Genomic DNA, 13,281 nt, shown 5'->3' with positions numbered 1-13,281 from the left:
GTTAAGTCATTGTATAGAATGCATGTCTTGGAGCATCAGGGCTTGTTTCTTGAAACCTCAGTTAACCAGACTATAAAATGAAGCAAGACTATTTGTTTACTTATAAGACAATGCCTAATAAATTAAGAAATAACTGAAACTGTTTGCAGAATACTTGTTTCTGTGTAGAGAGCACCTCACGTGAATATCAGAAAAATCCAAAACTCATGTATTAGTTTTTATAAAACTCTCATCAAAAGTTATTTATTTGATCACTTCATCTGTCTGTTCTTAAATTTGTTGTTCAGTTGCTCAGTCATATCCAACTCTTTGTTCTTAAATATTTTCCTTAAAAATTATTTCATTATTTTGTCTCACCATCGTTTTCAATAGTCTGCCGGATAACCTTCCCAAAAACCCATTTTATCATACCTCTTTCTTGTTGAAAATAAAATGATAAAAGATAAGCAAACAATGAACTAAACATAAAGCCTTCAAATAACTTACTAGAGTAGCTTGGGGTAGTACAGAGTACATGGCTTCTTTGGGGAGGGTGAAGTTTTCTCTGGCATTTAAGTCATTTGGGTTCACGTCCCAAACAGAGAGACACTACTGGGTGCCCTTTGAAACAGTTGCTTAGTATTTCTAAGTCCCTATCCCAAATCTTCAATAAAGTAGTTTAAACCTTTCTCAGCTTGTGATGTGGTATTTATAAACGCCCTGGCACACAATATGCCAGCTAGAAAGACTATCAGGAAATAACAATTAAATTTCTATCATTGTAAACTTTCTTGACTCTTTGCTATCCACATCCTTTCCCACTTTGGCTTGATCTTCAGCTTCATCCAAACACATCTTTTCACTGCAACTGAATAATTCATGCTCATCTTTCATCCCAAACTTTTGAGATTTTCTTTCTTAGAATCCTGCTTTCCTCCTACTCAACAAACCAAACTCTATCTATCCGATTCTTCCACTAGACCTTCCTTAACTCTACCATTTTATAGTGATTTAACTCTTCTTTGAAAAGCTCTAGATGTAGTCCATTAATTTTTTGACATTTTATCATAAAATTTTAGAGAAGGTAGACGAGTGTTAGGCAGTAGGCTCATTAAAGTGCTATTTAAGTTCTGGCAGCAAAGTAAAACTGGAATACTTTTCTACCTTGAAGACCACCAAAACGAAGAAAGGTACAGACTGCTGAGTCTCTGAAGGTAAAGTATTTGACTGCTGAATATACAAATATACTCACACTTTGACCAATTCTGTTCTTTGAATTTGAATTCACTAGCACAATATTTAGTAAATGTTCTACAAGTAGTAGATATTTGATAAATACTGGAGTGATTAATCAAATGCCATAATTTACATAACTTTCTTGAAGGAACTAAAAAAAAAACTATCATGGGATTCTTTTTTATCTTTAGGCTCTTTTATGTAATAAGAAAGTGAGTACTGTAATTTTCAGGTACATTTGATCAGTGACCTAGGGTTATATGTGCACATAACAAAAAGAAGTTGTAAACAAAATAATTCATACAGAATATTCAGATTTTTAAAGAAATAATAATTAACAGATGCAATGTTTCTATATGAGTGATAAACAAATATAAATGTTGAAATATAAAAGAAATATACCATCAAAGCTATTTTTATCAAAGATAATAAGTAAAGAAACTGAAGGTTGTACACATTTTCAGGTGAGAGTTCCAGATATTTTTTCTTATCTTTGTTATATAAATCTAACAGGGATTAAGACAATTTAACATTTTTACAAATCAGCAACTTCAGGAAAGCTGTACTGTCAAATTAATAAAACGGCCAGTTCACAAATCATCGTAAATATTTAAGAACATAAATATGAAGGGCAGATGTCATTCCCAGAGAACATTCTATGTAATTGTGAGTGATGACAAATGAGTGTTTAGTCCCACATTGTATACTTAAACCGGCTTCCCAGGTGGCCCAGTGGTAAAGAAGATGTGAGAGCCACAGGTTGAATCCCTAGGTCGGGAAGATCCTGTGGAGCAGGAAATGGCAACCCACTCCAGTATTCTTGCCTGGAAAATCCCATGGACAGAGGAGCCTGGCGGGCTACAGTCCATAGGGTCCCAAAGAGTCGGACACAACTGAGCATGCCTATACTTAAAATCCAGTGCTTCTCAAACTTTCCCACTTAAACAATCCTCCTAAACAAAATATTGTTATAAATCCTCCTTGACAAAATATTGCTAGGAGAAGGAATATATACCCCCGTGAGTAGCATAATATAAAACTAAGCCACACTTCTAAATTTCTTACACTTTATCTTAAAAATTCATGCTACAAAAAGATATGCCATAGTTTTTCTTTGGCTTTGCCTGTCTTCTGACACATAATCATGTACTCTAAGTAATATATTTGGCCCATTTGGGAAGCACTGACTTACTATGGGTATCTGAAAAATATTTTCCTACATTATGATACTGGAATAACTTCATTTTATAATGCCAGGGATAAATAATAGTGAAAATTATTTGACATATTATGAATACTAATTATATAAAAGGTGTTTTTAGGTTTTTAATATATATCTTAATTTTCAAAATGTAAATATTATGTCAACTGTAGAAAAGAAATTTTTCTTTACTATAGAAATTAAACAGAGATTAAACAGCTATCCCAAGGGAATAAAGCTAATAAATACTAGCCACTTTGTACACAAGTGTTTATTATATGATTTCATCAATATTCTATTTTTACAGAAACTCTTTCTCTGATGTGTGACTTTACCTTACTTTTCAAGAATTTCATGGAGGAGTACTGTGAACATCCAAATCAATGGCCACTAATGTCTAAAAAGAAACTTTTAACTAGTGCTATAGCTTTAACAATGATTAACCATGGATAATGTAAAACCATTTATATGATAAAGGAAGCCAGTATCTAGTCACTGAGTCAATTCTAAGGTCCAAATAAAACCTGGCACTGTAAAAGGCAGCACAAATCGACAGAGAGAACAAGGACCAGGAGTTACTTAGCAAATCATAAGTAACCTCTCATTAGCTTCTGTCACTAGTTAAAATATGAGTTGAGTGACTTGCTTCACTAGAACTTACACTCACCATACAAAAGGAATGTGCGTGCTGATTTTTAAGTTCCCTCCCGTTGATATCTTTAATTCTATTCATAGCTTTAATTTTGTTGCCCACTCATTTCAACTTCTATACCTAAGTTTCCCTTTCTCTCAGATAGTACCTTTTTAACAGTTTAAGTAATTAGCTTTTAAAAATTTACATTTGTACACATTAATACTCTAGTATCAATCTTGATCCTTCTCAAAATATTTCCTCACTCCTTGCTTCTTAACCACTTCATTTTACAACCTTAAAGTAATGAAAACAATAAAACTGCCCAGTAAAAACTGCTGCCTTAATAGTACGTTTACTCTGAGCCCTACTGTCAAAACATTTATGATACTAGAGGCTACTTCAGTATATTTTTTAAAAGCTTTGGTGATTTGACATTTAGATTAAATTTAAGGTTGAATCACACAGTGTTTTTAATGTAAATATTTAAGTACATTAAAAACCAAAGGTAAACAATGCCACTAACCATTTTCCAGCTTGATTTGCAATCTGCTCTTCTAACTTCTGCAGCTCCAATGTGTAAGCCATTATTCGAGCATTGCACACCATGAGATTCTTAACTGCCTGCAAAATCTGGCCTTTTTGAGTGCTCAAAGAAAGGAGTTTCCATATTCCTTCTCGTATTCGAATTTCCAAATCCATTTTTTCTTGAATGCTGCAGTTCTTAGAAAAGAGAGAGGGGGAAAAAAGCATTTTAAAAGGCAGCAAAACACAGAATAATATTTCTTTATATTCCTAAAAAATGAAACGTACTATCTAGTATTATAATTTTATAACATATCAGGAAAGTAATAAAGTTTAATATGTGATAGTATAAAAATTGTTAAATATGCTCTGCAAAATCTTAATTTCTTGCTTTATTAGGGAGCCTTTATAATCTACTAGAAAAACAGAACAGAAACAAAAGTGAGAAATACTACATATTTTTACTGTAATTGTACAAGGTTGAATAGTGCCCCCCAAACATTCTCGTCCTCCCAGAACCTCAGAATGGGACCTTGTCTGGACAGTTTTGCAGATATAATTAGTTAAGATGAGGTCATACTAGGTTCATTTTGGCCCTAAATCCAATAACTATTGGCCTCATAGCAAAGTCAGACAGAGAAACAGAGGAACACACAGAGAACTCGATGTGAAGATGCAGGTAAAGACTGCAGTAATGAGTCTACAAGCCGAGGAACACCAATATTGCCAGCAACCATCAGAAGCTGGAAAAGGCAATGACAGATTCTTCTCTAGTCCCTTCAGCAGGAACATAGCCCTGCAGATACTTCTGGACTCCAGAACTACGACAGAAAAAATTTCTATTGTTTTAAGCCATTCAATTTTCGTACCTTGTTATGGCAACCTCAGGAAACTAACACAAAAATATAATAACCAAGGTGAAAAGTATAGCATATATATGTTTCATGTAAGTTGCACTGTGAAATGGCAAGATGTTAACTGATGATACTGAATTAACCAAGGAAAAACTTTCTAAAAGAACAGATGCTGAATAAAGGAACTAAGGTTTAGCAGCAGAGAGGTTAACAGGCTATTTGTTAGAGTAAGCAATGTAAATAAAATCTCAGAAGTAAGAGAGTGAAAGCACCGTGCTAAGAAAATGTCAGGAGCTTTAGCTTCCTGGACCAGAGATTTAGAACATAGTTTTGTATACATTTATTTTAGTTTTAAGAGTCACCATGAAACTACTAAATTATTTTAGTTCTGAAAGTCTTTCTTTCATTCTGTACAATGATCTTATAACATCCTGGCTCTAAAAGCAAGTTTCAGATATAACATCAAAATTCTATAAATTGATATGTACTCTTCTGATTTAATTCAGTGACTTTTAAAAAAATTATAAATCGCTAGATACTCTTTGTTATTTTGTTGTTTAGTTGCTAAGTTGTTACTTTTTACTATCCTACAAACATGTGTTAATGCTTCAGTATGTCTACTTCTAAAAACAGATCGCCCTGGTTTCTGTGGTTAAAAAAAAAGAATGCTATAATTTACCTTTTAAATGAAATAAAATCTGTATCAAAAATATGAATGAATCTAATAACAGAAGTTTCAGATACTGAAAAGACAATCTTTTTAAAAAGCAGAAAAGTTAGAGCAATAGTCTATGAAGATTCAGTTCAGTTCAGTCGCTCAGTCATGTCCGACTCCTTGCGACCCCATGAATCGCAGCACACACCAACTCCTGGAGTTTACCCAAACTCATGTCCATAGAGTCGGTGATGCCGTCCAGCCATCTCATCCTCTGTGGTCCCCCCTTCTCCTTCTGCCCCCAATCCCTCCCAGCATCAAGGTCTTTTCCAATGAGTCAACTCTTCACATGAGGTGGCCAAAGTACTGGAGTTTCAGCTTTAGCATCAGTCCTTCCAATGAACACCCAGGACTGATCTCCTTTAGAACGGACTGGTTGGATCTCCTTGCAGTCCAAGGGACTCTCAAGAGTCTTCTCCAACACCACAGTTCAACCCATCAATTCTTCAGCACTCAGCTTTCTTTATAGTCCAACTCTCACATCCATACATGACCACTGGAAAAACCATAGCCTTGACTAGACGGACCTTTGTTGGTAAAGTAGTATCTCTGCTTTTGAGTATGCTGTCTAGGTTGCTCATAAGTTTCCTTCCAAGGAGTAAGCGTCTTTTAATTTCATGGCTGCAATCACCATCTGCAGTGATTTTGGAGCCCAAAAAAGTAAAGTCTGACACTGTTTCCACTGTTTCCCCATCTATTTGCCATGAAGTGATGGGACCAGATGCCATGATTTTAGTTTTCTAAATGTTGAGCTTTAAGCCAACTTTTTCACTCTCCTCTTTCACTTTCATCAAGAGGCTTTTTAGTTTCTCTTCACTTTCTGCCATGAGGGTGGTATCATCTGCATATCTGAGGTTATCGATATTTCTCCCGGCAATCTTGATTCCAGCTTGTGCTTCTTCCAGCCCAGCATTTCTCATGATGTACTTTGCATATGAAGATTACTCGAAAAGAAAAACTGCAGATGATTTAACTTGACTATCCAAATCCAGCAAATGTACTATTCACATGCAGAAACAGACTTGTTTAATTATGTTCTGTAATTACATCATGTAATCACTATATAAAAACCTTCTTTTGTAGCATAACTCAAAACTGATGTACTATATAAATGTAGTCATTTGCTACTTTTCCTTCTTTACACGTGACTGAATTTCAACAACTCCATCTCATCTTTTTATGACTTGTCAGTCCCAAAGTAAATTCCTTTTTAATGTAATTAGTAATTAATTATAAGAGTTATCTGTGTGACCCACATGTCTATAGAAATAAACTCTGGCAGGCAGGTTAGTATTGGAGAGCGCACTTACAGAGCAACTTGAAACTGGGATGAAAAACTACCCCACAACTCAAATATAAACAAGTACCATCTGGTGCCATTAAATTCAAGTTTGTTTTTTAAACAGGAGAATGAGGCAGCCAGTTGAACTAGCACAGTCATTCTTAAAGCTGGCTACACATTAGAATCACCTCAGGCAAAGAAAAACAAACAATTAGGATTTTTGGAAGTGGAACCTGCACATTTTTTGTTTTTTAAAGTTCCTTTGGTGATTCAGCGCACAGTTCAGGTAGAGAACCAGCGTTGGACTGCTTGATATCCCCCAGCAATCTGGGAAATTGCAGAAACCTTAAGGAACCAGCAGGTGGCCACAAAAACACTAAGGAATTGGTTTCTAAGGTTTCTATCCTGTAAATGAAGATTGTCTCTCTTCATCAATTATTGATCAAGACTTCATAAAACTGGAGAGGCTTGGGATAGAGTGGAGAAAGGAAATGTACAGTCAGGGCTTAAAAAAATTTTACAGTATTTGTAGGATTAAAAGTTCATTAAAGAAATGAGATATAGCTGGCAGATACTAGAATTCTAATGTGAAGGACAGACTCATTGGAAAAGACCCTAACGCCGGGAAAGACTGAAGGAGGGAGGAGAAAGGGACAACAGAGGATGAGACAGTTGGATGGCATCACCGACTCGATGGACACGAGTTTGACCAAGCTTCGGGAGTTGGGTGATGGACAGGGAAGTCTGGCATGCTGCAGTCCATGGGGTCTCAGAGTCGGACATGACTGAGCGACTGAACTGAACTGATCCTTTAGATCAGACTTCCCAGTGGCTCAGTGATAAACTGCCTGCCAATGCAGAAAACGCAAGTTCGACCCCCCGGGTCAGGAAGATCACCTGGAAAAAGAAATGGCAAACCATTTCAGTATTCTTGCCTGGAAAATCCCATGGACAGAGGAGCTTGGAGGACTACATACAGTCCATGGGGTCGCAAAGAGTCACAACTGAGTTACTGAGCACACACATCCTTTAGAGCGGGGGCGGGGGGGACGCTAACTATAGTTAACCTAGTGCCTGTTTTTGTAAATAAAGTTGTACTGGCGCACAGTCACGCCCATTTCTATTGTCTATGGCTACTTTCAAACTGCAAAGGCAGAACTGAATAATTTCAAGAGAGACTACGTGGCCCACAAAGCTGAAAATATTTACCATGTGTCCCTTTACAGAAGTGGTTTGCTGATCCCTAACCCAGCCAAATTAACATACATAGTGAACTGTGACCTTACCTCCCTTACTCTACAGTGAGTGGATGTGGATCTTGGAGGGCTAATACAAGTGGGATAAATTAAGTGTATTTTTTTTTTCTGGAGAATCCCAGGGACGAGGGAGCCTGGTGGGCTGCCGTCTATGGGGTCACACAGAGTTGGGCACGACTGAAGTGACTTAGCATAGCATAGCATAGTTGATTTAAAATGTTGTGTTAGCTTCTGTTTTTAATGTATTCATGGAGAAACAAAAGGACCAGTTTTGTGTTCTTCATGCAAGTTCTCTTACTGTAGTATATACTATATGATCTCTGGGTCAAGAAGATCCCCTGGAGAAGGAAATGTCAATGCACTCCAGTATTCTGGCCTGGGAAATCCCATGGACAGGGGAGCCTGGTGGGCTATAGCCCATGGGATTACAAGAGTCGGACATGACTTAGCGACTAAACCACCACTACCAGACTAGAATGTACCGTACACATCTATGCTTTATATACAGAGAAAACATCTCTGGTCAAGGAAACTACTCTAACCAAGAAAAGCTTCATGGAGTCAAAGGACTTGGTTTTAGTTAAGAAGGGGTACAAAGCGCTCCAAGGCTAGGAGTGATGTCTAGTGCCAACCACAGTGAGAACAGTGATTGTGTAATGACATAAGCATTCGATGGTGATGCTTACTGACCTCAGAGAGGAAGAGTAGGCAACTAAAATCATATTGGCAGAGTCAAGACCGACTAGGACACATGACAAAAGCATGTCTCTAAATAAGGGCTTGCTATCGAGTCAAACAGAAGCCTTATCTCGTAGGTATTTAAAGTTAGGTTGATAAGACTAACCGGCTAGAGCAAGGCTAAGAAGGAAATTGATGACTTAAATGTGAAAACTTAGATAATGTAGGAAACAGAAATATACTAAATTTTAAGAGCTAGAATGGCACACAAAGGAAGAACAAAGAAAATGCCAGAGCGGTGGAATCAAGCACTGACTAAAAAAAAGAAAAAGAAAAACGAAGCTGGCAGCTGGTAAAAAAAAACAAAACTGCATGAATCCAGATAGAACCTACACCCACCTAATGCATATAGTTAAACCATGTTAACCGAGAGACTACAATGAAAAAGACTCCAAAATGGCATATACAGATACATTCTTTCCAAAAGAAACAGTGTGTATTTTAAGAATTGTTTATGTACAGAGAAAAGTCTGGAAATTGTTAACAATGCTCATTCTGGGGAATGGAACTAGAGAAAGAGTTCATAAATTCATGTTTCTATGATTACTTTTCTGCAATGAGAAAGTATGCCTTGAATTTTAATTTTTATAAAGACTGCAAAAGCTTAAACATTTATAAGAAAAGGTAGGTGGCTGTTCCAAGTATTCGGATAAATGGGACAAAGGTAGTAACAAAACTAGTCATCTTTCAAGCATGTATGAGTGCTAGGTACTGTTAAGTGGAGTCGCTCAGTCGTGTCCAACTCTTTGCGACCCCATGGAGTGTAGCCTACCAGGCTCCTCCATCCGTCCATGGAATTTTCCAGGCAAGAGTACTGGAGTGGGTTGCCATTTCCTTCTCCAGGAGGATATTCCTGACCCAGGGATCGAACTGGGGTCTCCTGCATTGTAGGCAGACACTTTTACCATCTGAGCCACAAGGGAAGTCCATTAAGTACTTTAAAGAGGTTCTCAAATTCCAACAACTCTCTAGAATAAGCAATTTTCCCATTCTGCAACTGCAGAAACTGCAACTTAGAAAAGACAGCTAACTTATGCAAGGTTCCACAACAAGCAGAATTGGAGTTTACCTTAATCAGACTTCAAAGACAATATTCTATGCTGTGAGTAGTGACAGATAACTCTAACGTTCAAGTAGAGAAGTTATACTAGTGAGTGATGATCTCAGAATCTTTGGGCCTATCTTATGGCAGGTTCATTAATATCAAAGGAAATACAAAAATTCAGTGTTAGTCAAGTATAAAATTTTTTTACTGACCCTCAATATTCCTGTTAGATTACAGCCTATTACTATTTGCAATTTTTCTCCACGATCCAAACAGAAGGAATTCCACAACTCAATTATCTTAATTTGTTGCTACCTATGAAATCATTAAGTATTGTACTTTCCTACATGTAAATAATCTCACCTTTATGTATATTTAAGTATTTCTTGTCATTCCACATAAAACTTCTTTAATGACCTTATTCTCATCTCTTTTGTACCATTCCAAAATACTGCTGCTACACACAACTCAATAAGTACGCCTGATCAGCCCCACCAACACCTATGTGATAAATGCAAGAGCCTCAAGATACCACCAATTCACTAGAAATCAAATTTTAAAAAATAATTAGTACGATCGAAGTGAAACAGAGCAGGACCCTTAAGGTCCCTGCCCCCCACGTCCTCAGCTTGCCTTTTTTGCCTGTGAAACATCTTTAGCTTAACAATAAGTTTAATCAGAGAAGTAAGAAAATACAGAAGCAAAGAAAAGCTTGAAAACGGGACAAAACAATAATATCAATAATTTAGTTAGTAAGGAAAGTCAATGCCATTTAATTCCTTCTCAAGGGCTATAGATAATATTCTAAGCCATATCCCATGAGCTGTCTTATGGATACTGAAACCCCAACCAGGCAGAACAAGCTGTCAATACAAGACCAGACAGTAGCCATTACAGAAGCCGCCATAACTCCAAGAACTGGTCTCAAAGAAATGAGAACAAACCTACCCTGGAAGTGAAGCTTAACTATTTAAAACAATCAAGATGCCACTGGTCAGACTACCAATGACAATTTCAAGATGACTGTCCAAGCTGACTGTGCTATTTCTGCATGCAGCCCCCTCCCTCTGCCTATAAAAGCTTTTGGCCACTTGTCACTGGGGTGAAGTCAGCCTTTGAATACGAGTCCGCCCTCCCCCAGGGCTTCTCTGGTGGCTCAGAGGTAAAGAATCTGCCTTCCATTGCAGGAGACACAGGTTTGATCCCTGGGTCAGGAAGATCCCCTGAAGAAGGAAATACTAGAGTGGATACCGCTCTAGTATTCCTGCCTGAGAAATCCCATGGATGGAGGAGCCTGGTGGGCTACAGCCCATAGTGTCACAAAAGAGTGGAAGGACTGAGGGACTAAAGAACAACAACTGCCCTCCCCAACTCTTTGTTGGCCTCCAAAATGAAGTAAACTTTCCTTTCCACCAACCTTGCCTCTTTATTGGCTTTTAAGCAGTGAGCGACCCAGCTGGATACCAAATTTACAGTTTAAAAAAGGTACACAACGAGATAGAAAAAGAAACACTGCATCGAAATGTTAGAAACTTTTAAAATGCTGCCATAAAGCAGTATAAATTACCGATAAAGCTACTGCACTCTCTGCAGAAAGACTAAATGTCATGCTTTAGTTTTCACACCATTATGAACACTTTCTAATAATTTTGTATCTGCTGAGGATTCTAAGATTTCCAGAAAAGAAAATCGGTTTCTAAGCAAAGATAATAGGTTGGACCATACGAAATTGCTAATATTCTACCAATTCTGATCTACAAAACTGGGAATTTCATATGGTTTAACCTACTTCAGAAATAGGTAAAACTGGAGATTAAATTGGAAGTGGATATCCCATTCAAAGGCAGAGTTTTCTTTCAAGCCCCATCTTTTAAGTATTCTTTAAAGGTTGAGAGTGGAAAGTATAATCTTTCAATAAATGCCAAGAAATAATAAAAGAATCCACTAGCAGACCAACTGTTTCTCAAGTTCAGATGTTCCAGTTTGCTTCTCCATCCCGCCCCACAGCATCTACAGTAACTATGCTTTACATCAAATCTAGTAACAAGCAAACTTCTCCACTGGCCTCGGGTGGGCTTCCGGAAAATCCTGGGGCTCCCAGTCCCCCGAGTCAGCCACACTTGCAAAAAGACAAGGTCCCAATCCTGGGAGGAGGGGTGAGGGGCAGGTGCGTCCAAAAGTCGCTTCCCGCTTCCAGGCCAGTTTTCTAAGAAACTGGGGGCGAGGGTGGGGAGGTGGGAATAGGGAGATCTCCAAGGTCCACTAGGGCCCCCAAAGTGCAGTCGCCTACTTTTTCCTTTTGTTTCTGACCTCGGCTGAATAGAGACGCGGACTGGGGCTCTTCCCGTCGTCCAGACAGAACTACCTCTTGAGGACCTGAAGCCGGCCCCTCCCTCACTCACCTGCTGGGCCGCAGGCCCCGCCGCGCGGAGTTCGTGTCCCCTCAGGAGGTGCCGCTCCATCTCCAGCGTCACAGCTAGGGCCGCCGGCACAACTCCGAAGCTAAGGTTTGAAAAGCCCGCCCCTGGCTGGAGCCGCGGAGGACGCCAACCGCCGCCACGGCTGTACCAAGTCCCAGCGCAGGGGAGGGGGCGAGGGGGCTAAGAGCCGGCGTGCGCGCACGCGCAGAGGGTACCCCGCGCAGCCCGTGTCTCAAGTTTGCCGAGACCCGAGTTCCCGGCGCCGGCTGGGAAGTAGGGAACAGCTGGCCCACTTAAGGGAGAGGTTGCGGTGTGGGCGGGCCTGGGACAGGAGTGGGCGGGGTCGTGGGGCAAGCAAAGCCCACTGAACGCACCTGACGGGAAGCCTGGTTTAGGCTGGTGGTCTTCGAGGCAAGCCTTTTGTGCGCGGAGCCTTCGGCCTGCATCTCACCCGAGGCCCGCCAGAGCTCTCAGGGTCAGCTGACCCAACGCTGCAGTCCTTGGACTCCCACAGACAACCTCAATTCCAGAAAACCAAGTGACACTGCCCTCAGCGATCACTCTCTCAAACAACGCAGATTGTCACCCGAGGTCACTTAGAAACCACGGCCTTATTAATCAGGCTGGTGAGACGTCGTGACAGGCATTTCACAAGCCTTTTTCTTTTGTCCCCAATGTTTCTTTGTAATTCCAGATGCCCCTCCCCGCTGCTAAGTAGTCTGTTCTTTCTTGGAAAAAACCCTTTCATTACTCTTTCCCCACCAACATCCAAAGTGACAACAGAATGAGGTATTATTTCCCCAGACTCTGATTTCTTGCTGTCCCTAAAGACCAATATAAAGACCCTTTTAATTATATTGGGAAATTAATTATTGGGAATTAATTATAATGCCAAAATATGGAATCTTTAAAAGTCAAAATTGAAGTGCCAAAGATTTCAGGCCTTTGTAAGTTCTTTAAAACCCCACTGTCCTCTTGAAAAAGCAACAGAAGCTTCTTTGGCTTCTAACATGTTTTTTCTCCTAAGGGAAGAATCTATCAAAACAACCTTCCCACCCTCATCTCTTAAAGGCCTAGGGCATTTTTCATTCCATAAGTAAAATGAAACATTCAACATTTTTTGTTTGCCTGAGACAGTCCTTGTTTGCGTCTGTTGTCCCAATCAATATTCCACGGATCTTGGCTTGGCCTAGTTAGAGTGGATATAAAATTATGTGGTCACATCCACAAGGCTTTTTTAAACCAGTTAGTCTGAAGATGATCTTGTGAAAATATAAAGGATGCCCTTTCTCTCATAAGGGTAATTTGCCTCTTTGAGGCCCCGAACCAGTGATTCTAGAAGCTGCCCATCTAGGAATGGCCCTCTCCTTACATTAGGAATGTATGAGTCATTAAGGAT

The 13,281-nt window shown here is 39.2% G+C and overlaps 1 protein-coding gene across 5 annotated transcripts in view; it reads right to left on the bottom strand.

Annotated features, from left to right (window-relative positions):
* Nucleotides 1-12,454, bottom strand: part of RTKN2 (rhotekin 2) — a 115,853-nt gene extending 103,399 nt beyond the window's left edge. For 2 of the 5 annotated variants that reach the window (XM_070364506.1, XM_070364503.1), the window contains exons 1-3: nt 11,865-12,220; nt 7,114-7,320; nt 3,574-3,770 (exon numbers count right to left, since the gene is read on the bottom strand). In XM_070364506.1, the coding sequence (XP_070220607.1) occupies nt 3,574-3,770; nt 7,114-7,206 (290 nt within the window). In that variant the 5' untranslated portion in view covers nt 7,207-7,320; nt 11,865-12,220. Of the gene's footprint in view, nt 1-3,573; nt 3,771-7,113; nt 7,321-11,864; nt 12,221-12,256 lie in introns of those variants that run through there. The other 3 variants (XM_070364504.1, XM_070364505.1, XM_005896711.2) reach the window with 3 other exon arrangements.
* Nucleotides 12,455-13,281: the final 827 nt, after the last annotated feature.

Source organism: Bos mutus, chromosome 28 (assembly GCF_027580195.1).
Source record: "Bos mutus isolate GX-2022 chromosome 28, NWIPB_WYAK_1.1, whole genome shotgun sequence".
In the NCBI taxonomy this organism is placed as follows: Eukaryota; Metazoa; Chordata; class Mammalia; order Artiodactyla; family Bovidae; genus Bos; species Bos mutus.
The sequence above is the reverse complement of the archived record's forward strand: the minus strand, read 5'-3'. Positions and strand labels throughout refer to the sequence as shown.